Raw genomic sequence first — 23,676 nt, forward strand, 5'->3', positions numbered from 1 at the left:
CACTAACAACAACCAACCAAAAAACCACTAATCAATAACCAATTATAAGGGATATTATCTGCACTGTCTTCAAAACTGAAAAAACCTAAAATTTGTTTAATTCTAGTTTTATTAACATAGCTATCCTTCTTGAGATGATCCTAAGTATCTTCTTAGCTTTGGGGAAAATCTGAAAGAAGCCCAGAGCTGATATCAATGGTCTGTATCATTCAAACCAAACTACTTATTCCCAGCAAAACAATCATGACGAGTTGATGGGCAAAATAAAACGATGGGAACTCTATGTATGTATATCCTTTCAGCTCCCTGATGAGGTATTTTTAGAAAAAGGAGTCTCAAATCATGCAATCCCTACCAGGTATCAAATCTGCAGAATTTATACAAAATTTACTTAAAGTAATCCAATAATTCCCAGCATTTCAACAAATATTGATAAACTCCTATGGCCTAAGCACTGATAACAAAATAAAATAATAAAATAAGAACAAATAATAATAAGCAAACACATAATTACAAAAGACGAACATCCTGTGAGCAAGGGAGGGACAGGAAGAAAGGGGCAGGGGAGACCTACTTCAGCAAAGCCCCAGCGAGGGCCTCTCTGAGCAGACAACACCTGAGCCCCGAGTGGGAAGAACAGTCACGTTGAAAGCAGTGCACTGGAGGCAGTGAACTCAGGGCTGAGTAATCCACGACTGACTCCGGCATGAAGGCAGAAACCTCATCTTTGTGGGCCATGATATGAAGTTTCTTTTGCAATCACTTTCTACTGTTTGGATCCAATTGACAATGTTGACATTTCCTAAGGTCTAACACACACCAAAGGGTCTCCTCTTACTGTGCAGGCAGTTCAAGAAGGCCTCACTGCCAGAGGTCCGCCTGGGTGTGAGTGAGGGCCAATGAGCAGCTCACAGGTATTTGTGTTGAGTGCATCATCCCTGTGATGCTCTTATGAACCCTATGGAAAACACACTATTATCAGCCCCATCCCGGAATATGCCAAGAAACAAAGGATTGGCAAAGAAAAGCTATCTACCTTCAAAGCCTATGCTCGTAACTACTCTGGGCTGATGGAGACCTAAATATGGGTCTGACATATTGACATAGTCCTTGACCTCAAACAGCTTATATGCTAGTGTCCAGGAAAGATAAGATGAATTCAAAAAAATAATTATAGGATTAAAATAAATGTCATAACTGAAGCGAAAATAAAATGTTACGTTAGTTCAGATGAAAGATTCCCAGCTTCTAGCTGGGGAGGAAAAAAGTTTTCGCAAGTGTTCGTGTGGTTTTTCGGTTTGTTTTGTTTTGTTTTTTGGTGAGGAAGATTGGCCCTGAGCTAACATCCATGGCCAATCTTACTCTTTTGTTTGAGGAAGACTGTCCCTGAGCTAAAATCCATGTCAATCTTCCTCTATTTTTTGTACATGGGATGTCACCATAGCATGGCAATGGACGTTAGCTCAGGGCGAATTTTCCTCACCAAATAGTAAATAAATAATAAATAAAAAGAAAATATGAAGAGATTGTAACTTATAAAGAAAAACTTTCAAAATTAAGCAAGCATTTACTAAAAGAATATCTAGTATACTATTTCCTCAGTTTTTTCCCTTCATCAATCACCCTGATAAGGAAGAAAAACATATAACCATAATTATTTAATAAGGACTACTAGAGAAATACAAACAAAGGGGAACATGAAAAATGCAGAGGAAGGAGCTTAATTATTTTAGCTTAAAGAAGGAGATATGGTTCAAAGATAGGCAGTGAATGTAGCTGCTATGAGAGCTGGGCCTTCGGGAGGCTGTCAGGTGGCTGAGCAGTTAAGAAGCACTGGCGGGAGAAAGCTCCAGACACGCCTGGGTAAGAGAAAGCAAACAGCCTGTTCCAAGCACAGCAAGGCAGCTGGTGAGTCCAGAATTAAGAGTCAAGGTGGGGGGAGGCCGGAGACACGTGGGGACAGCACAGGGAGGAAGCTGGCGGTAAATTCAGTGTGGAAGGGTTGTGAAAGGCCCTGTCACATGAGAGTAGTTTAAATTTCAGTTGATAGGCAATGAGGATCCATGAAAATCATTTAAGTGGCAAATTCCCTAGAAGTAGCTAAAAATTATTTTCATATTATTAAATATTTGACAATATAGCTTGAAGCCAAGAAACTTCGGAACAAATCATTAGCATTACTACCAAATGAAAATCATTTTTAAACGAATATATAGTATAGTATTTCTGAGATTAAAGAGAAAAGTATAATTCAATTAATCAAGATATAACATACAAATTCTCAGAAACATAACTGCTTTGTAAATCAAAGAATATATGTGATAAATTTTGACACATAATAGAGCTACTATTTGATATAAGATAATGGACACCTAAAATACCTGTAAATATTTGTAAATTTTGTCTTAAAATTTGCTAGATGAATTTTTACCTGAGTGCCTACAGTTAGTATTTTAAAAGCAAAAGCAAATTTGGGTTCCAAAGGTGAAAAAGATTAAACTAAAAACAACAATTTGGGGCATAAACCCACAAAAATATTCTTATGTTTCTGAATGCTGGTTCGAAACCTAACAGATGTTCTAATGTAAACACATTTATGATTTACAATGACATACTTACTGCTGGCTTCACCAACAACTGGCCCATTACTGTGAACATGCGGGAGAGGCCAACTGGGGTGCACACTGCAGAGTGAGAAGACACCGACAGACAGAAAGCTCACGTCAGAGTCAGACAGATAACTGCCAGTTCAAAAAATAGAGCAAACTCAAAGATCATTGTTTTAAGAAAATTCTTGTCTCAAACTCAGCCTCTCTTGTTTTGTCAGAGGGCTCTTCCTCGTCATCAATAAGGCAGCTAGAGAGGACGGCATGCAGAGGATGGGCCCTCCTGTGTTTAATGGAAGATATATGAAAACTAGAGAAGGCTTAGGATGTGCAAGACTCTAGCAGTTGAATATTAAGTATTTTCACCTAAATGAAATTAAATAAAACCACTAAAAAACTTTAAATTTCAAGTACTAATGGAATTGAGAACCAGACAAGAATATCGAACAGTGACAACTACAATCTTAAAACCTTTTAACTGTATTTACCTGTTTATAACATCCCTGAGATATATTGTGATGTCTCAAGTAAAACTAAACAAATTTTCAAATAAAGACCACAAATTCATCATACAGAATTCCATCATTATTATTCAAAAGTAGAATCTAGCGTTGTGATGATGGGGGGTGGGGTGTGCGCGCACACGCACCTCTCTCTCCCTGCCCCCAACCCTGTGGAAGAGGCTATCCTTAGAGAGCAATACAGTGTACTATTATTTCAAGGTTTCTGTTTATCAAAATTTCTCTTGAACATAAAAAAAAAGTTAAGGGTCAACTTTAAAAAAATCTCCGAGCTTAAGGAATCTCATCAGAAACTTTCCCATAATTTTCTAGAACACAGAACGACTCTACTCCACCATCAATATTAAGTCAGAAAAATACTTACAGAGAAGTAACAAACATCCCATCAATGATATGCAGGAATATAAATAGGGTAGGTAGAACTCCCAGAGATCTATAAAAAAATGTAAATACATTTTGGTAAATACAAAATAGTGTACATTAAGACACAGGCTGCCTATAAATGAATGTGTAATAAACATGATATTGCCTATTTGAGTCTACTAAACCATGTAATTTCTAAATTGTACAATAAAAAGATGTAAAATAGAACAGGAAATAACTCTTCTGGCAAAACCTGTTCAGAGGGAGAAAAAAAGCCTCCATGGAATTTCAGAACAGAAACCAATTAATCAAAAAAAATAAAATAAAACTGAAAAGCTGCCTGCTAGTTCTGCATACAGGACACACACGAACACTCTTCATAAACATGTCTAAAGACTTCTTAATTCTATAAATTAACAACAAGGGTTAACTATACAAAGAATTATTAAAATCTCTTAAAAAGTGAATGTGTAGCTATATCCCACACTACAGCCACCATCAGAGGAACTGGCCTACACAAGTCATCCGTACCATACAAGGATTCCATGCTGGCAGCATCATTGTCAATGAGCGCCGAGGCGACCCACACTATCCCAAGAATAAGTAATGCGAGGAGAATAAGCATCACCAGAGTTTCTAAAATTCGGGCTCGGATTCCCTGAAAAACATAATAGAGATATAATTTCAATATTTTATTTCATCTCATGAACAATTAGGTTTCTATCTATGTGAAAGCATAAAAATTCTTCAGAAAGCGAGGAAATTAATATTTATTAGCAGGACAAAAAACACTAAATGCTTATAGTTTGTAATGTTTAGACTGACTCTTCAAAATTAGGTAAAATACCATTAAGCTTTGAAGAAAGTACCAAAAAATTCATAAAAACACTTTGCAGAACCACTTTAAACAATTAATTACTTTCCTAACACTTTCCACCAAGAAAGAAGAGTAACGAATTTTTCTCTGTGATTCTAAAGCAGGGATGAAAGGCTGACGAAGGCACACGCCCGTCAATGGACAGCCAGCCTGGCGCAGCCGCATGCACCCATGCACCAGAGAGCATAGGAGTTCTCGCAGCCCCACAGCCTGCAGAGCCCTCTGCCGCGCAGCCGGAGAACTCCTCACGGTCGCCCCGCACCAGAAACTGAGCAGATGGATAGGGTTTCTATCAACTATCCATCATTCCTTTCTTCACATTACACGGAAGTGTCACTAATCCACGAGGCTGCAATATAATAAAGAATCATTATGCACAATTTTCTTATAAATATAAAAAGAATTCTGACCTCAGGGCTGAACTAGAGGCCAGACTTTTAAACTTGAAACCTATTGGACATGGCAAAAAAACAAAATAACTTTATTATATTCTTAAAAAGCCACCAAATGACTGAATCTGTACCTGACCTTAAAGATTCATAATGATATTTTATCATTATGCACTCATCTACAACATCTAACACAACAAAGTATAAAAATATCCACGTTTCTCAACAAATCATGCAATCTTTCCTTCCACATTAAAAATAGTTTAAAGATACAAGTTATAAAAACACACACTTCTTTCCATTTTGCCCTGAATATCATTTTCTGGTTTCTGAATTAAAGGAAAAGGTTGCACTTGAATCACAGCACCCCAGGTTCTCAAATTCAAGAGATAAAAGGGCATGTCCTAAACCAGGGGTGAGTATTGCCAGCCCTAAACAAGGACTCAGAGTTGAAGCGGCCTTTTCTATTAGTCTAGTCTCCCCATGGGGCTGCCCTTGGCAGGTCAAAATCCATGCTCAGATGTGAGAGTCAGCGCCCTTACGTGTTCACGGCTCAGGAGGCCAGTGAACCAGAGTGAATGAGACTTGCATTTGATTGAACACACGAGATCCAACAGCAGTTATTACTCAAGTGAGATGAAACATGAACAGTCACAAAACACACTATTAAAAACATACTCCCATTTTACTGAGAGTCTCTGAATCTTCATTGCACAACTTTCAAACAATTTAGGCACCAAAAGATGCCCACCACCTTCTAATGGGGATTTTTTTTTCTTTCTTTCTCTCATTCTAAGCAATAATCTTTTTTTTCTAAGCAAGAACCTTTTTACCGCACATCAAATATTATGTGGAAAGCCTATAAAGAAAACAAATAAAAAGGGTAAGTGCTCTGGTGTATGTGTGTTATACCCTCTCAGCTTTGTCCTTGCCTGACTCTGACAGGAGCCCAAATCCTGCCTGCCCCAACCAGCCCCAAGGATACTGGGGCTCCAAAACACATAGCACATGTGTCATAAGGGTTATGCTATATGAGCTAAACAGTATAACAGTGCCATAATGCGCAAGCTAGACAGCAGTGCTCCTTGGAACTATTTGAGACCCGCTGTCCAAAAAAAGGTGTTGAAACAGTATGTGTTATAATTATTATCTTAAACAATTATAATAACGTAACAATAAGTGTGTTAGGATAATAATAAATGTTTGGGAATCAATCACCATAAGATTTACATACTTCCTCTGACATTTTGGTGAGAAATATTTCTTAGCAGTTAAATTTGTTTTTCTTCAAATACATCTCTCTGTGTTGGGAGACAACGCTCCATAGGTCTCTCCCATTTCTGCGCCTCTCACAAGCAGAGACAGGGACGGTCCTTGTTCTGGACTGTCTTCTCAAGGACATTTGTAGAGCAAACAGCCTTGGAAGATAGAGACAGTGCCTCTCTGAAGCAGAAGCAGATCTGCTTCCTGTCTAGTATAAGAAGGTAATGTCCCCTTACAGAGCAAAGGGCAGGCAGGTTCACCTGCAGCCCATTATAAATAATGTGGGTTCCCTATGCTCAGGGTGCCTCAGCTGTAGACACGAGCCCACTGTGGGGGCAGCCTCCACCTAGGCCGAATGGCCCCATGGGGCTGGGAATCCCGGGGAACTGACAGGAACAGGAAACTCATGTGCTTGCTGTGCTGTGAGTAGTGAGGTCCTTTGTCTCTAACCCAGGAGTCTCATGTCTACAACCAACATCCACGAATCTGGCAGACTAACCCATCAGCTTTGAAGTACCATAAAACCTCAAGACTCTCCACAGTTCTGGACAGCTTTGGGTGACAGGGTGAGAAGCCAACATGGGTTTCTGGAGAAGAAAAAACAAGGGCCCACACAGGCTGGGTTAAGAAGAAGAACGAGCTTTCTGAGGAAACTCCTGGAATCTAACAGTGAACGCTCTCACCCAAGCGGTAGGCAGATGGGAGAAGTAAGGGGCTCCAACCACCTGACCAGCAGACCATGCCTGGGAGCTGAGCTGTGAAGGGGAGCGCAGCTTGGTTACAGTGCCCTCCCCTCTGAGCAGAAGCAGGAAAGGATGTTTTCGTGATAGTGTAACAGCAAGCCCTGCAAGGCCAGCGAAAAGGTACCGTCCTATCTCCAGGATTATGGTTACAAGGAACTAGTTTTCTTATATACTTTGTGCTTTTCTATATTTTCACATTTTCTAGAATGCATGAGTATAACTTAAGTAAGATGAGAACTAATGTTGTTTTTAATTTTCAACTTTTTTCCTAAAAGAATTAACTTCCAAGAGATTGGCACCCACAAGAATAACTTTTTAAAAATATCCAAGTTCAGTTTCTGAGACAGACAGTATAGTGAGCCAGTTAAGAGCCCCAACTTTAGCAGCAGACTGCTCGGGTTCAATTTCTGGTTCCATCCTGACCAACTGTATAACACTGGGCAAATTACTAAACCTCGCTGTGCCTCAGGTCCTCCTTTGTGAAATGGGTTTATTAACAACACCCGTACCTCATGGGGTCGTTGTAAGGATCAAATGAGTTAACATACATAACATGCTTAGCACAATGTCTGATGCCTAGTAAGCACAATATATGGATTAACTGTAATGATTCAAATTATTCTTTTATCTTTGAAATCTCCAAGGCTTAGGAGTTAACATATCATTTGAGTTTCTGAATTAAATTTATACCACCCTCTAATGCCAGCTTATCACTCTCTTCCCATCTTTGTGAACTACCATCTACAGACCTATAAGAAACAATCTCATCTTTTCTTGATGATATGATCACCTGGTTCACAAGTACTTCTTATCACATCCCCTGCCATCATAAGCAACATTCAAGCTCATAATTAACTTAACCTCCATTCTACTATAGCCACCCACGCACGCACTATTCCAATCCCATCATCTCTCAGGCCCATCTCTAAGATCTTAAACTTTGAAAACTGCTTGCTCAGTCCACAGCTTCCTGTTTTCTCTGATACTCACTCCTCTAACCTAGCTCCATGTCCTCATCGTTATACTCTTCACTCTCTTGATCCTCCCTTCCCCTCCAATCAGTCTTATTTTTACTTGCCTAAACCCTATGGTGAATTAGTATACTTTAATGATAATCCATTATCAATAACATCCTAGTATTCCTGGTCCCCTTGACTACCACCAGACCAGCTTAATTCCACTGGTGGCTCACTCCTCCAATTCTCAGCTCTGTTAAAGAAATTTACAAAATCATGAGAAATTTTTGCTACTACATTCCAAAGTGGGCCTTCAATGTTACATGGCAATCCTTGTATCTCTAGCTGACTAACAATTCCCTGAATGATTTTTAAAATGTTTTCCATTCTTTGATCCTAATCTCATCCCCTCCTTTCTTACAACTACAGTGGATCTCACTTCTCCCTTAGTAGGACATAGCTGGCAGCCTGCATGTCCTCTCCGCTTCCTTCTCCTACCCTTTGGTTTCTGTCTCCATTCTTATCTCTTTTATTCTATAAAGGAAAATATCTCAGGTCCCTTTACTCCCATGGCTCAATTTTAGATGTTCATCCTTTCACATGCTGTATCAGTGCTTCTTAAACTTTAGCATGCATGAGAATTACCAAGGGGCTTGCCAATTGCTTTAGCCAATTCCTGGGGCCTGAGTTCCAGCCCCAAGTGGCAGCTCCATCAATTCTGATGTAGATGGTTCACCAGACAGATTGCTCTGTTCTTCCCCTAGGTAATCTTGCCTCTTCATGTGGCCAAAGACTGAAATTTATATCGTTATTCCAAATCTTACCGCTGAGGCCAAGATGCATACATCTCAACTGCCACCTCCCCTTAGATATCTCACAGGAACCTTAAATTTAATTCTAAAGTCAAACTCATCCTTCTACCCCCTAAACCTGCTCCTCCTTCAGTGTCACATACCTCAATAAATGGCACCATTATTGTTTTTGCCAGACACTTTATAAATATCCTCATCACCTGCTTTCCTGTTGCACCCCGTCCCCCCATCACACACCCCCCCCACCACCCCTAGACCCTGGTCCAGTCAACCAACAAGCACTTCTGATTCTACTGTCATTACAACTCAAATTCACCCACTTCTCTTCCTCCTGCCATCACATCCATCTTGCCTAAACAACTCCCTAGCCTCCTAGCTGGTAGTCCTGCACCCACACTCTTGTCTCTCTCTGACCTGTTGCCTACATCACAGTGGGAATGTGATCTTTTCAAAACACAAATCTGATCATGTCACTCTTAGTCATAACTTGCTAACAGAGGCCTGAAACTGGCAAACAGATGCTTTAATGCAACAACAAATAATAAAAGATGAATCTCATTAGCATCCTTCTCTAACCAACTGAGATGCTACACAAGTCTCTCTTTAAAGCTGGGCCTTGCTCTTTCTTCTGCTGTTTAGATAGTGAACAAAATAATTACAGATGAAAGGAAAATTATTTACGACTTAATAGCATACCACAGCACTGTCCAATAGAACTTTCTGTGATGATGGAAATGTTCTATTCTGTACCATCCAATGCAATAGCAACCAGCCATACGTGTTTGTTCAACACGTAGAATGTGGCTACTGTGACTGAAGGACAAATTTTTGGTTTTATTGACTTTTAAATTTATATAGCCACACATGGTTAGTGGTTACCGTATCGGTCAGAGAAGACTATAAATAGCCTGCTTCTAACAAAATATGATAGAAATATTCTCTGTACTTTCAAGTACTTTCTGGACACTTTTCTAAATTTAACCTTGATACAAAATTCTTTGAAAAACAGCTTGGCTAAAGTAACCTCCTCATTTAACATGCTATACCCCTAACTTAGTGTTTTAAGTAGCATTTATGGCAAAAAAGACGAAATTTGACACTAAATTTGAAAACTACCCCCTTCTGTTTACATTAAGAAAAAGTACATTCTCTCATTAAGAAAAATAGGTAGTATTTAAAATGTCACCTAAGTATCACCCTGTCTGAAAGTCATGCTAGGGTTAAATATCCACATACTTATCCAAATATACTTACAAACTAAGTCCTAAAAACACATCTCTTATGTGCCAAAATAATTACATGTGAACAGTCTTTCTAAAAAGAAACAAGCTGTATAATTTCAAAAGGATGCTTTTTCTATTACTGATATAAGAATAATATCAAGAAGAAATATGTAAAATGTATATTCACATGCTTAAGCAAATAAGAAACATTTAACAAAAAAACTGTCAAATCATATAAACTTCAAAAATTTATTTCAAATTGATTGATATTTCTTTTGAAAGTAAATAACTCATGAAAATAAATTTGCTCACTCTCAGCTCTCAATCTAAATTAAAAAGAGTAAATCAGCAATATTACAACAGAAAAGGCTGCCAGAGAGCAAGCCATCAAAATTACTGAATATGGTTATGCCTGTTTATGAAATACTGAAGGTAAGTGGATACACTAAGAAATAACTGTTATTCTTACTTAATCCACTAGGAGGCTAGGGCAATTACGTTTTCCTTTTGTTAACGTTACTCTCTTTGTGATTAAATGAGACAAAATCAGCCCAACTTGAAATCAACTGCATCACATTTATGAGCCCTAGTGAAAACAATAGAAAAACTTACCAAATTTGTTCATTAAATGCAATATGGCAAATTTCTTTTTACTCTCAACAACTTTAAGATAGAGAGAAGAGACGTGATGGGACTATAAACAATCAGACTTCATTTGTTAATTCAGCATCGACTGGCTCTTATAAGCACCAAAAATATATAAACTATTATCACTACCTTTCTTGAGATCATAAAAATATTACAAAGCCTACAGAGTACAGGCTCTGTGGCATGTAATGCGTGAGGTTTTTAAACTTTTGTATGAGATTCTGTTTGCAAAGTAATAAAAAGCATTATGAGAGCTTTTATCACTACCATTAATCACCAGCAGGACAGCATATAAGCAAAAAAATATGCCTACTGCTCATTTTTCCATTAAGAGTCAGAATGGGAGCTAAGAAGCCCCAAGGGGGAAGGCTCCTATCAACTCCATTCTTGCATACGCTGAGCTAAAAGATGCGCCAGATGTCAGAATAACTTACTGAAATACCCTGCAAACAACAAAGTGGGAAAAACACGGTCAGAGCGAAAGAAGGTTCCCATTGTTCATCTTATAAAGTAAAAAAAGTCTCCTGAATAGAATCACAGAACTATAAGAACATCTGCTTATCATCAACAGTTGTACTTCCTTCAGATAATTTTGAATGCTTATGCTATGTCATATATTACTAGGATTTCAGAAACTTTACAGTATTCTTATCCCCATTATGAATACTTATCCTAACCCCTCCCCCAAAAACATAAATCTAATTTACTTTAAGGAAACTTCACCCCTTTTATTAAAATTATAGTGCAATAACCACTTAGTATATTAGTAAAAAACACCAGCGAAACAAAGCATTTTCTTTCTACCAATGAAACGCCTTACTGTTTTTAAGAAAAGTAAGCTATATAATTAATTACACTAGTTTCATATCAGTAGTATTATGGAAATTACAACTATCTCAACATCATAGCAGTTTGAATTGGATTAAATAAGCTAGTAAAGACTAAACACATGTAGACTCAGACTTCTTTTTAGATTTAAATAAGTACTAAATGATGAGTAAAATCTAAAACACTAAAATAGTTATAATTGCTTTTTGAAATTTTTGTGCTAGTCAATGAGACATTTAATTGCTCTGTACTGAACATCAATGAAGTGAAAATTACAATGTACTTACAAAAGCTCTAACAATAAGCTGATATGTTTCTATGGTGATGAACACTTAAACAAGATTTTGCCTGGACATCTTGACCTCTTGGAAGGTATGTAAACACCACTTTATATACTACGTCTCCACCCATCAGGAAAGCCTGGGAAAATTTTCTACATTCAAGGAACTTTTAAAATAAATATCAAGCCATTGTTTTCATCTGACAAAAAGGGTCTCTTAGTAACATTAAGATAAAGTTTGTTCAGCATGACATCAAGACTGCCCCAAACATACATGCAGTCATCTGGGGAAGAGCGAGAGAAGCACTAAACAACAACAGAAAATAAAGACAGGTATTAATTATTTTAAACCATGAAAAAAACCACAAACAAGCATCTCTAGAGAGTGTCAAACATTTCCCCCTTTGCTCCAAAGTAATCATTAAGAGCATGGACAAAAAGAGTTTTTGTCCCAAGTCAAAGAAAACAGCTTTACAGAAGGCTTTGTTAAGCTCTATAGTGAAATGTCTTTTAATATTAATATTTTCTGCAGCCTATTATATATATACTTATTTAATGTAGTCTGTACAAGATGGAAAATCTAAAACTATAAGATGCTGAAGTTATCACAACTTGACAAAAAGAAAGCATTTTTGTATAAGTCAAAATAAAAGCACCAACATTGCTAGTTCACTGAACTAAGATGTTCTCTGTATTCAAATTTATAAGCAGAAATTTCTCATATTAGATAAATAAAAACTCTCCAGATTACAAGGAAATAAATTAATATAGCAAATTTCAAAGATGTAAATGAAAGAACTGAATTGTAGAAAGACCACAGAGACTTTATACCTAAATTTTTAAACAGAGTTCTAAAGTTGGAAAAAAAGCATTTCTTAGTACACAGCATCAAAATCAAAATAACTGAATAGTCATCTAGTAAAGGTCTTTTCTTCTCAGTCTGTTCTAGTAATTCTTTAGCTATAAGTTTCATGGAAAAGAAGAGATTGGAACTAACATTTGCAGAGCTCTACTAGTTGCTTTATATATGCTCATTGAATCTTCACAATAAAGGTGAATTGTATTATAAATAAGGAAGCTCATGTCCAAAAATGTTAAATAATCTGGCTATAGTCACCTGTTCAAGGTGCCAAAACTCACTGTAAATTCAGGTTTGTCAGCTTTTGGAGCCTGTGCTTTCCACCTCCCCACACAACAGAAATAAGACACAAAAGATAAATGATGTGGAAATAGGGAGGTGGGGGAGAAGGCTCACAGACTTAAGATAAACCTATAATTTTAGTAAAGGAACCAAAGCAAAATACATAAAAGCTTCTTTTACTACAACATTAATTTTCAATTCCATAACAGCAAGCTCATGCTGAGGTCAAACGCTCAGTCCTATAAGAAAAGTAATACAATAGAACATTGTAGCCAATACCTTACTATTGGTTTCATAAAACACCCAGGCACAAGCTCCAGTAAAGACACAACAAAAATAAGATCATTAGAGTTACTATTTATTATGTTACTATAGTGAAATGTACAAGATATTAAGGTGCAGGATATAATATAAAGCAATGCCACACAATAATTTCTTATGCAGCAAAGAGTACATTTACACAAAAAGCACTAGGAATTCCAAAATGCCACAGAAGAGCTATCCTCTGACAGTGAACAAAACAGGAAACATACACATGAAAAGCTCAAGGTTGTCTGCCCTCACTCCAGACCAATCCCCCCATCAGCTGCATTTGGTCCACCTTCCTGACTGCCACATTCCCTTTGGCTCTCACTAACAGCTTTGGTTTTACATATCAGCCTCTGTTTGGTTAATATGAGCCTATCACCAAGAAATAAATCACCTTTTTTCCTTTCTATTTTTAAATAATGAAAGTACCCTGTTTAGCTCTGTATATCTATTAAACGTCTGTGGATATACCATTCAACTTAAAGGAGCATGACTACAACTACTGTGGCACGCACGTGGCCCTCCCAACTGCACCAACCTGCCCAAAGGTAACCACCAATTTGAATTACCATGTTCATCATTTATTTACTTTTTTTTTGATTGTGGTAAAATATACATAACATAAAATCTACCATTTTAACCATTTCTAAGTGTACAGTTCTGCGGCATTAAGTGCATTCACATTGTTGTGCTACCATCACCACCATCCATCTCCATATTCTCCAACAGAAACTCTGCACCCATTAAACTATAAGTCTCGCTCCCCCCTAACCCCTGGGCACCCACCATTTTACTTCCTGCCTTTGTGAATAACTACTCCATGTACCTCACATAAGTGGGATCAAACAGTATTTGTCTTGTTGTGTCTGACTTATCTCACTTAGCATAATGCTCTCAAGGTTCATCCAAGTTGTACATCGTGTCAGAATTTCCTCCTTTTTTAAGGTTAAATAATATTCCATTGTATGTATATACCACATTTTGTTTATCTGTTAATCCACTGATGAATACTTAGGTTGTTTCCACCTTTTGGCTATTGTAAATAATACTGTCACAAAAATGGGTGTCTAACTATCTGCAGAGTCTTTGCTTTCAATTCTTTTGTGTAAATACCCAGGAATGGAATTGCTGGATCATATGGTAATTCTATTTTTAATTTCTTGAACAACCTCCACACTGTTTTCCATACTGTCTGCACCATTTTACATTCCCACCAAGAGTGCACAAGAGTTGTAATTTCTCTACATCCTTGCCAACACTTATTTCCTGGGGTTTTTCTGCTAGTAGCCATCCTAATAGGTATAAAGAAGTACCTCACTGTGGTTTAGATTTGCATTTCCCTAATGACTAGTGAAGTTGAGATCTTTTCATGTGCTTATTGGTCAGTTGTATATCTTCTTCTAAGAAATGTGTATTCAACTCCTTTGCTCCTTTTTAAATATTTGATAAGTAAGTTCCATCACCATGTTCTTCAAAATTGCTTTGGCTATTCTTGGCTCTCTGCTCTTCCATAAGAATTTTACCACATGCTTGTCACATTCCATAAGATAACCTCTTGAAATTTTTATTAGAATTGCATTGACTCTAAAGACCAATTTGAGAACTGATGTTTTTACCATATAAAGAAATTCATAAACAGAATACCTATCTATTTATTTAAGTCTTCTTTAACAACTTTAAATAAGATTTTTTGTTTCCATAAAGATTTTATGTATCATTTCTAGGATTTATTTCAACATACCATAGGCTGTCTTGCTATTATAAGAGGTATTTTTAACAATATTTTGTTTGTGGCTATTTATTGATTTTTCTATATTAATCCTACATCCAGCTTTCTTGTTGAATTAATAATTTATCTTGAGATTCTATAGGATTTTTCCAAAAGACACTATCATCTATTAAGAACGAGTATTTTGTTTGTTTCAATATTCCCTTTTCTTGTCTAACTGTACTAATAAAGAACTCTACTACAGTGTTATTTATTATTAGAAATAAACATATTTAAGATGGCATCCCAATTTTAAAGTAAATACTTTCAACATTTTACCAGTAAGTACGATGTCAGTTGTAGGCTTAGGGTAGATATCCATTATCATGTTAAGAAAGTTCCCTTTAGAATTACGTTAAGTGAAATAAGCCAGATAGAGAAGGGCAAACTCTGTATGACTCCACTCATATGAGGAACTTAAAAATGTAGACAAAGAGAACAGATTAGTGGCTACCAGGGGAAAGGTGGGGTGGGAGTGGGCACAAAGGGTGAAGGGGTGCACCTACAACATGACTGACAAACAATAATGTACAACTGAAATTTCACAAGGTTGTAAACTATCATAAACTCAATAAAAATTAAATACATAAAAAAAGAAAGTTCCCTTTAGTTCTTAGTTTGCTTTTTAATCATGAATAGTTATTAATTTTATGGAATGTGTTTTGTCTCATTTGAGGTGCTCACTTGAGTTTTTTCCTAACTCACCTAATATGAATTATAGTCATAGATTTTCTAATGTTAAGCCAATCTTGCATACCTGAAATAAATTTTTTGATGATGATTTTTTGTGTACATGGCTGGATTAAGCTTAATATTTTCTGACTCACAAGTATCCATGAATAAGAATGGCCTATAATGTTTCTTTCTCCTACTATCCTTGTCTGCTTTCAGTATCAAGATTATATTAGTTTCATAAAATAAAACTGTGAGTGTTCCATCTTCAAATCTCCAGGCAACTTTATGTGAAATTGGAGTTATCTGTTCTTTGAAGTCTGGTAGAAATATCCTGGACTTGATTTTTTTTTTTAATCAGAATGACTCAGCAGAACTTCCATTTCTGGCAATACTGAGCACAGGATTTCCTTAATTACTTCTGCCAAAAAATATATAAAATGTTAGATCAACTATTTAAAAATCTTCCTGAAATCTTCTCTTTGCCTATCAACTCTGAGTAATAAATTGAGTTTGATACCTCCCACAGTGTTGGCTTTTCCCAATGTCTGGTCATCTTATGAGTCCCTGCCCATCTTTCTATTTAACAGTTTTTGTCCTACTTGTTCTCTTTATCACCTCCTGCCTCTGGTGATGGTGGATCTAGACAGGGGGGATCTAGTTTTGGGTGAGGTGTCTCAGTAGCTTGTACCCTGGTGGACACGTTAAGTGTTTGCCTGACTCTCAACCACCAGGGCCCACATTCTCTACTTCAGCCCATAGCAAGTGTTACTGTTGCTTGCTGACTGCAGCTCTCCTCTGAGCACCCTGCTCCTTTCTTTTCCTCACATCTTTTAGCAGCAGTCACATGGTTTAAGTTTTTGTTAAAATCAGGAGAAAGGAGAATTTGAAGAACACAGATAGACAATTGGAAATGCTAAAATTAATGTGCTAATAGATGTAAATCTAGATAATATCCTATGGGACAATCAAACAAAATATCTGGGGCTATCTTTTGTATAGGGAGGAAATAACTATATTTCTATCAGACAAAATGCATTTGCATTACTCTCAGTTTCCTACAAGTTAACTCTAATCCTAAGGCGATGTAAAATAGCCAAGTCAACAAGAAATCAGCCAAAGGAGCATACCCCATATAGGATTAGATAATTCCCAGGGTCCACTACACAATACCCAACATTCCACTGATAGAACACCCAGGATCTCTTCTTCCCATTTCCAAGTCCGGACAACTTTTCCTGGCACAAGAAAATTTACATACACAAAATAAATTATTAAAGTAAGAAGGACATAAAACATATGTACACACTAATTATAAATAATAATCCAAGTACAAATGTTGACAGGTAACTTGGAATGACATAAAATACAAAGCAAGGTTAATTGGCTTTCTATAAAATTGTTTAAAGTAAAATTAAAATATAAATGAAAAACCGATAAAAGATACACAGGAGAATCAGCCAAAATCATCAGCCTCATGAGCATGCTTTATGCAAGCCAAATAGGACATTAGAAAATTAAACAGTAAGGACCCTGGAATACAGGCACACTCAGGAAGGACTTGTGCATTTGCAGAAATCATCTTGGAATCTCGAGAAAGAGTTTCTGAACACTAGATTGGAAAAGATCTTCTTTAAACAACATTAAGGCCAAGAGAGGCCAAAAGAGCTTCAAAGCTAAAGAGGAATGGCCAAAATAAAAGACTGGGCCCCATATTTGTCAACGAAATCGGGGCCAACTGAAGCAGGGAAAGCCTCCCAGAGCTGGAAAAAAAGGCCAAAGAATGCCCCCAAATTAACAAATAAATGAATTACTACTATGTTCCAGATAAAGAGCCAGTAAAGTTGACAGGTAGAGAGAAAAAGGAGTCAGGGACATTGGTTCAAGAATGATGGATTAAATGTTTTCTTTTTTTACCATAGAAGACAGAAAAAAAATATATAATAAAGAATCAATCTATCAATCTGCACTGTCCTTAGAATCTGCAATAGCACCTAGCGTACAGTAAGTGGTCAATAGGAATCATCTGGATGAATTAATTATGCTAGAAGACAAGAGGGCTACAGCAGACCAGCAATGTTGAGAAATCCCCAAGAGATAGGAAGTGGATAAGATCAAATCTATGGAGAAATGTCCAGGAGAAATTATAGACTAAAAAAAAATAAAAAGAAAATAAGAAGAGTAAGAAAAGAGCAGTGATTCCAGGTGCTAACAAGCTTCCAGTCAAAAAGTCTAGGGGCCAACCCGGGGGTGTAGTTTGGTTAAGTCTGCATGCTCCACTTTGGCGGCCCGGGGTTCACAGGTTCGGATCCCAGCCATGGACCTGGCACTGCTCACCTGGCCATGCTGTAGTAGCACCCCACATAAGGATGCTATTCATCCTTGGGTTTTTTAAAAGGATGATAACTCTTTAAGAACTAAACCAATTTCAAATTACTAAGAAAGAGTATAAATTCAAAAGGTAGAAAAGTTAGTATAAAATGAAATCAGGTTTACCACACATCTATGGACAGCTTATCTTCGACAAAGGAGCTGAGGGCATACAATGGAGAAAAGAAAGTCTTTTCAACAAATGGTGCTGGGAAATCTGGAAAGCCATATGTAAAAGAATGAAAATTGACCATTCTTTTTCACCATTCACCAAAATGAACTCAAAATGGATCAAAGACCTAAAGGTGAGACCTGAAACCATAAGGCTTCTAGAAGAAAATGTAGGCAGTACACTCTTTGACATCAGTATTAAAAGGATCTTTTTGGACACCATCTCAGAGAAGGGAAACAATAGAAAGAATAAACAAATGGGACTTCATCAGACTAAGAGCTTCTTCAAGGCAAATGAAAACAGGATTGAAACAAAATAACGACCCACTAACTGGGAAAAAATATTTGCAAGTCATATATCTGACAAAGGCTTAATATCCATAGTATATAAAGAACTCACACAACCCAACAACAAAAAATCAAACAACCCGAGCAAAAAATGGGCTGGAGACATGAACAGACATTTCTCCAAAGAAGATATATGGATGGCCAATAGGCACATGAAAAGATGCTCATCATCGCTGATCATCAGGGAAATGCAAATCAAAACTACACTAAGATATCACCTTATACCCATTAGAATGACAAAAATATCTAAAACTAATGGTAACAAATGTTGGAGAGGTTGTGGAGAAAAAGGAACCCTCATACACTGCTGGTGGGAATGCAAACTGGTGCAGCCACTATGGAAAACAGTATGGAGATTACTCAAAACATTAAAAATAGAACTACCATACGATCCAGCTATTCCACTACTGGGTATCTATCCAAAGAGCTTGAAGTCAACAATTCCAAAAGTCCTATGCACCCCAATGTTCATTGCAGCACTGTTTACAATAGCCAAGACGTGGAAGCAACCTAAGTGTCCATCAACAGATGAATGGATAAAGAAGATGTGGTATATATATATACAATGGAATACTACTCAGCTGTAAAACAGAACAAAATCATTCCATTTGCAATAACATGGATGGACCTTGAGGGAATTATGTTAAGTGAAATAAGTCAGTTAGAGAAGAATAATCTCTGTATGACTCCACTCATATGAGGACTTTAAAAATGTGGACAAAGAGAACAGATTAGTGGATACCAGGGGAAAGGTGGAGTCGGGGGTGGGCACAAAGGGTGAAGTGGTGCACCTACAACACAAATGACAAACATTAATGTACAACTGAAATTTCACAAGATTGTAACCTATCATTAACTCAATAAAAAAAAAATGAAATCAGGTTTTGCTTAGGTCAGCTTATATAACATTTGCTGATAAGTCCTGAGTTTTCTCACACAATTAATTTAAAGGAAACTAAACAACACGTCATAGTTAAATATGACTAGGTCAAAAATTTATATGTATTATCCATCTTAAATTATATTAAATCAATTTTCTAAAGCCAACCTTAATTACATATTTATATAAAGCTTTTGTGTGTGTGTTTGAGGAAGACTGGCCCTGAGCTACTGTCGCCAGTCTTCCTCTATTTCGTATGGAGGACGCTGCCACAGCATGGCTGGATGAGTGGTGTGCAGGTCTGCCCCAGAGATCTGAACTCACGAAACATGGGATTGCCAAAGCAGAGTGCACGAAACCAACCACGACACCACTGGGTGGGCCTATATAAACAACTTTTAAGTAAAATTTACTTAAAAGTATTATAGAGTAGGTTAAAATGATGAAATGATACATAATACTTTGAGAGAACTTTTTTCTTGATTTGGGTTTCCCAAAAGCACTGGTAGCAAATATTGGAGCCCAGCTGCCGGGAGAGGGAGGCCAAGGCCTGTGGATGAGTCCTCAGGATGAACTCTTCTTCTGCCCAGAGCCAAGGCTGACAGTCTTCCTCTAGCAGTGGGCAAGGACAGTGTGTGTGTGTTAAAAGAAGCGTGCCCTTTCGCGGGGGGCTTTCAGCAGGGCCTCGGCTCCAGCTCCTAGGCTCCACGTACCTATGGTCCTGTGTCACCTGTAACCAGCTCCCTGCCCTGACCAGGGTAGCCAGGGCATCACTTATTTACTTACCATTCTAGTTTTGTTGTGCCTGTTCGGTTTTGGTCCTAAGACACTTCTTGCTTCCTTGAGAACTTACCTATGCATTTAATAATACAGGATGTTGGTTATACGGTTAAATTTTTGATTTGGTCCTATTTAACAATGACACATGCTATTTAATTTCCTTTAATTGTGTAAGAAAACTCATGAATGGACATCAAACATCACATAATCAGACCCAAACAAAGCCTGATGTATAAAATACAAAGACCAAAATTTCTCTATTACAACTTCAAATATTTTTGAAACTCTAACATCTTGAAATTTTAAAAAACTGATTTTTTAATAATTTTCATATTTTATTTCTACAAATCGAAGAGAAGATTTCAGCCAGTTATTTGCAAATATTTTTCAATAAATAACATTCTAGGCCCAAGTTGTCTATTTTTAATAACTAAAAAAACTAAACTGGATATAATTATTACTCAATTTTCTCTGGTTAGCATTAATTTTGAAGTTCTACGGCCATCTTGATGTGCTATATACAAGTTTTGATAAGCCAAACACAGGACCGAGCCATGGGGAGGGTTCACTTGTGGGTCTGCAGCATCGTGACTTGTGTCATCATGGACGCTCTTCAGCACCTTGAATTTACAACTTTAGTCCCCTTGTGTTTACAGTATTTACACAATCATCCCTTATGGCATTAGTTAAATAACATATGACTAGGAATTTTTAAAAACAGAAAACATATAATGCTCAAAACCACTACTGTGGCTTGTGGGGCTCAGCTGAGTGATCAGTCAAGTACTGGAACCATAAGCATGCTCCCTGATCTCTACTAAAACCTGGCAAACTCACCAAATACACATTCACAGCTCTCAGCATGTTTTGCTTTAAAGGAAAAATATACAGAGTTATTGATTTTTTAAAAACAGAAATAGTGTGAAGTATCTTTATAGAATTGAACTGCAAGAAGCCTTCTGTAATCTCCAGAAGGTTTGAGAACTATCTGGTTCATAAATACTAGCACAGGGCAAAAAACACTCTTTGGATTCTAGTACCAACTCTGCCACTGACTATGTAGCCTGGAAGTTTCATAAGAAAACTGAGGCTTAAAGACATTTTCTATAAAATATGTGCACTAAAACTCGCCTCTGTTACCTCTCAGATACTTAACAGAGCAAATGAAATAAAATACGTGAAAATAGTTTAAAACAAAATAATAAACAAATATGAGTCTTTAGTAATAACTGGCTGGCAGGGGAAAAAGATGCTAGCTCCTATTCTATGTAAGAATTAGATCTAGCATATAAGATATTAGGTTAACAATATTAACACTACTTTCAAAGTTTCCTTTAACTTTTCCCCAACTTATGTCACAACTAAACACCATCAGCCATCCTTCTGGCTTAGAGGAATCCAGCTCAGAAGGCATGCTAGACCTCAGTTTAGAGATTCACGAAGAGGAAAGGAAGGTGGGAAGGCAGCACTACAGTCAGGAGAAAATTCACTTGCTGGACAAGCGGCCCTTGAGGGGAATGGCCTGGAAGAGGAAGATGGTCAGATCTGGGTAGCTGGTCAAAGTCCTGCCAAGGAGGCTGCAGTCAGGTTAGCTCCAACCCAGCAGGTGCCCTGGTGCTACCAGACCCACCCAAGGGCAAGCACAGCAGTGTCTGTGGGGCTCATTCCTGGCACACCAAATCTCAGAATTAAACAGCTAGCTGGAGAATCAGGGTAGGGGTGGGGAGGTCTGGTTTTGTAAACAAAGCTAAGGAGGGTCAGGATACTGTAAAGACTCATTTCATTTGTGATAAGCTTCACTATAACATAACCTGAAGGCTCTGGACCAATAGCCTAAGCTGTCCCAAAATAAAGCAGTGTCTCTGTCTTCATTTGCACTGAGGTTCTAAGGAGGTTCTAAAAATATCACAGCCTGAAAGATAACCAGTGTAGGAACCCATGACCAGCTTCCTCTAGAAAGGGCTGTACTGAAGCACTTTCCGAACCACCCCGCCCCTTGACAAATCAAGGGGACCTAAGACCTTCTTAGCTTTCGTGCTTCATTTTCCCTGTTCAAGACATCTGTCCACAGCATACTAAGTATACATGTTTGGGAACACCAAGGGAAAAAGGAGAAAAAGACACATCAAGAAATAATCACAATATAACTGTGATCACCACTGTGGGAGGAGGAAGCAGGTCGCCCCTCCAGAAGGCCCCCTGGAAGGACGGTAGGCCCACCCAAGAGGCAGCACTTGAGGAAAGATTTCACCAGACAGGGAAGTGAGGAGAGGGCTTCCTGGCCAAGGAATACCATGTGAAGACATGGGGCTGAGAAAGAAGCCAGCATGTTCTGGCTCAGGTGAGGAGCTCAGTGGGGATGCAGCTTACAGTAAACAGGGGAGCCTCTTGAAAAATGTGGCCTAAAAGACAGACCGAAGACAAATTTCCAGAGGGTTTTATACGTGGTGTTACGAATTTTAGACTTCATTTTGTTGGCAGTCAGAAGCTATCACAACATTTTCTGGAAGTGAGTTACATAAACAACAGCAGTATTAAGAGCATAAGGCTAGGAGGCAGCATAGAGGTTACTTTGCATGGGAGTGACGCTGGAAGCAGAAAACAGATGGACAGTGGCTTAAATACTCCAAGTAAGAAGTGAGGCAGCCTGAACTAAGGTAACGACAGAAAGAGAGGTCTTATTCAGAATACTGAGTCTAAGTACCTTTAAGTTATCTAATACAATAAGGTCTCAGCACAACATAAGTTACTTCATCAAATCTCTTCTAAATAAATAGATCAGAAATGTAATTTAATTATAGGCATTTAAGAAGGAAACAAAAATCATTAAGAGATCAGATCTTTCTGATACCTCAAAAAGTCTAAAATAAAGTTTAACCCCTTCACAAGTCTGTTTTAAAAATTGACTGCTTATAAAAATTAATACTCACTAATGTGAAGAAAAATATTAAATATCAAGTAATCCCAACTAAAATACTAAAGTATAAAAATATTTAAACCCATCAGCATAAAACAACTTAAAATTTCTTCTTTCTGTTTCAAGAAAGATACAGGAAATGTTTCCTTAAAACTGATCATTTCAGTATAATTCTAACTTTTTCTTTGATGTATCCTTATTTTTTCAGTTTTTGCCTGCTAATCTTATTTTTAATCACTAAAAGAACATAATTTTTATATTTTTTTAACAATTCAGCTGCTTTGAAATTCAGTCACTCTAGAACAGTAAGAAAGTGTCTTTCTAGATGAGAATTTCCTTTCCTTAACAGAAAGTATGCAAATCAATACATTCTTAACTAGTATAACTGTTAATGACCTAAGTCTTAAAGAAAAGATATACTGTAACCCAAAATATTACCTAATGTCAAAAGTATCAAACAATCCTATTGCCTTTGATGTGTCTGAATATGCAACTTTTATTTCTGGTACAAATGAGCCAAATAAATGGGTTGTAGAGTAATATACCAAGTTTCAGCTACATATTGGCAAACATTTCATAGAGATCAGAAGATTAACACTGTGATATGCTGAATAAATGATTTTATAGACAAATAAATACGAGTTTAAATGCCTTTAAATAAATACAAGATTTTTAACAGTCAAAACTCAAGCCTCTTGGATGAGCTCTCGTCCTCCATGCCTGCGGGTTTCTACCATCTTATGTAAGATGCTCTCCATCAGCATCAAATCTGACATTTAGTTTTACTTTTTAATAAAGTTCATTCCAACCA

At 37.3% G+C, this 23,676-nt stretch overlaps 1 protein-coding gene across 2 annotated transcripts in view; it reads right to left on the reverse strand.

Moving 5' to 3' along the window:
* LMBR1 (limb development membrane protein 1) overlaps positions 1 to 23,676 on the reverse strand; it is a 145,828-nt gene that overhangs the window by 55,237 nt on the left and 66,915 nt on the right. For both annotated transcript variants that reach the window (XM_046668846.1, XM_046668845.1), the window contains exons 6-8: positions 4,022 to 4,148; positions 3,492 to 3,560; positions 2,620 to 2,684 (exon numbers count right to left, since the gene is read on the reverse strand). In XM_046668846.1, coding sequence (XP_046524802.1) covers positions 2,620 to 2,684; positions 3,492 to 3,560; positions 4,022 to 4,148 — 261 coding nt within the window. The remainder of the gene's footprint in view (positions 1 to 2,619; positions 2,685 to 3,491; positions 3,561 to 4,021; positions 4,149 to 23,676) is intronic.

Source organism: Equus quagga, chromosome 8 (assembly GCF_021613505.1).
Source record: "Equus quagga isolate Etosha38 chromosome 8, UCLA_HA_Equagga_1.0, whole genome shotgun sequence".
In the NCBI taxonomy this organism is placed as follows: Eukaryota; Metazoa; Chordata; class Mammalia; order Perissodactyla; family Equidae; genus Equus; species Equus quagga.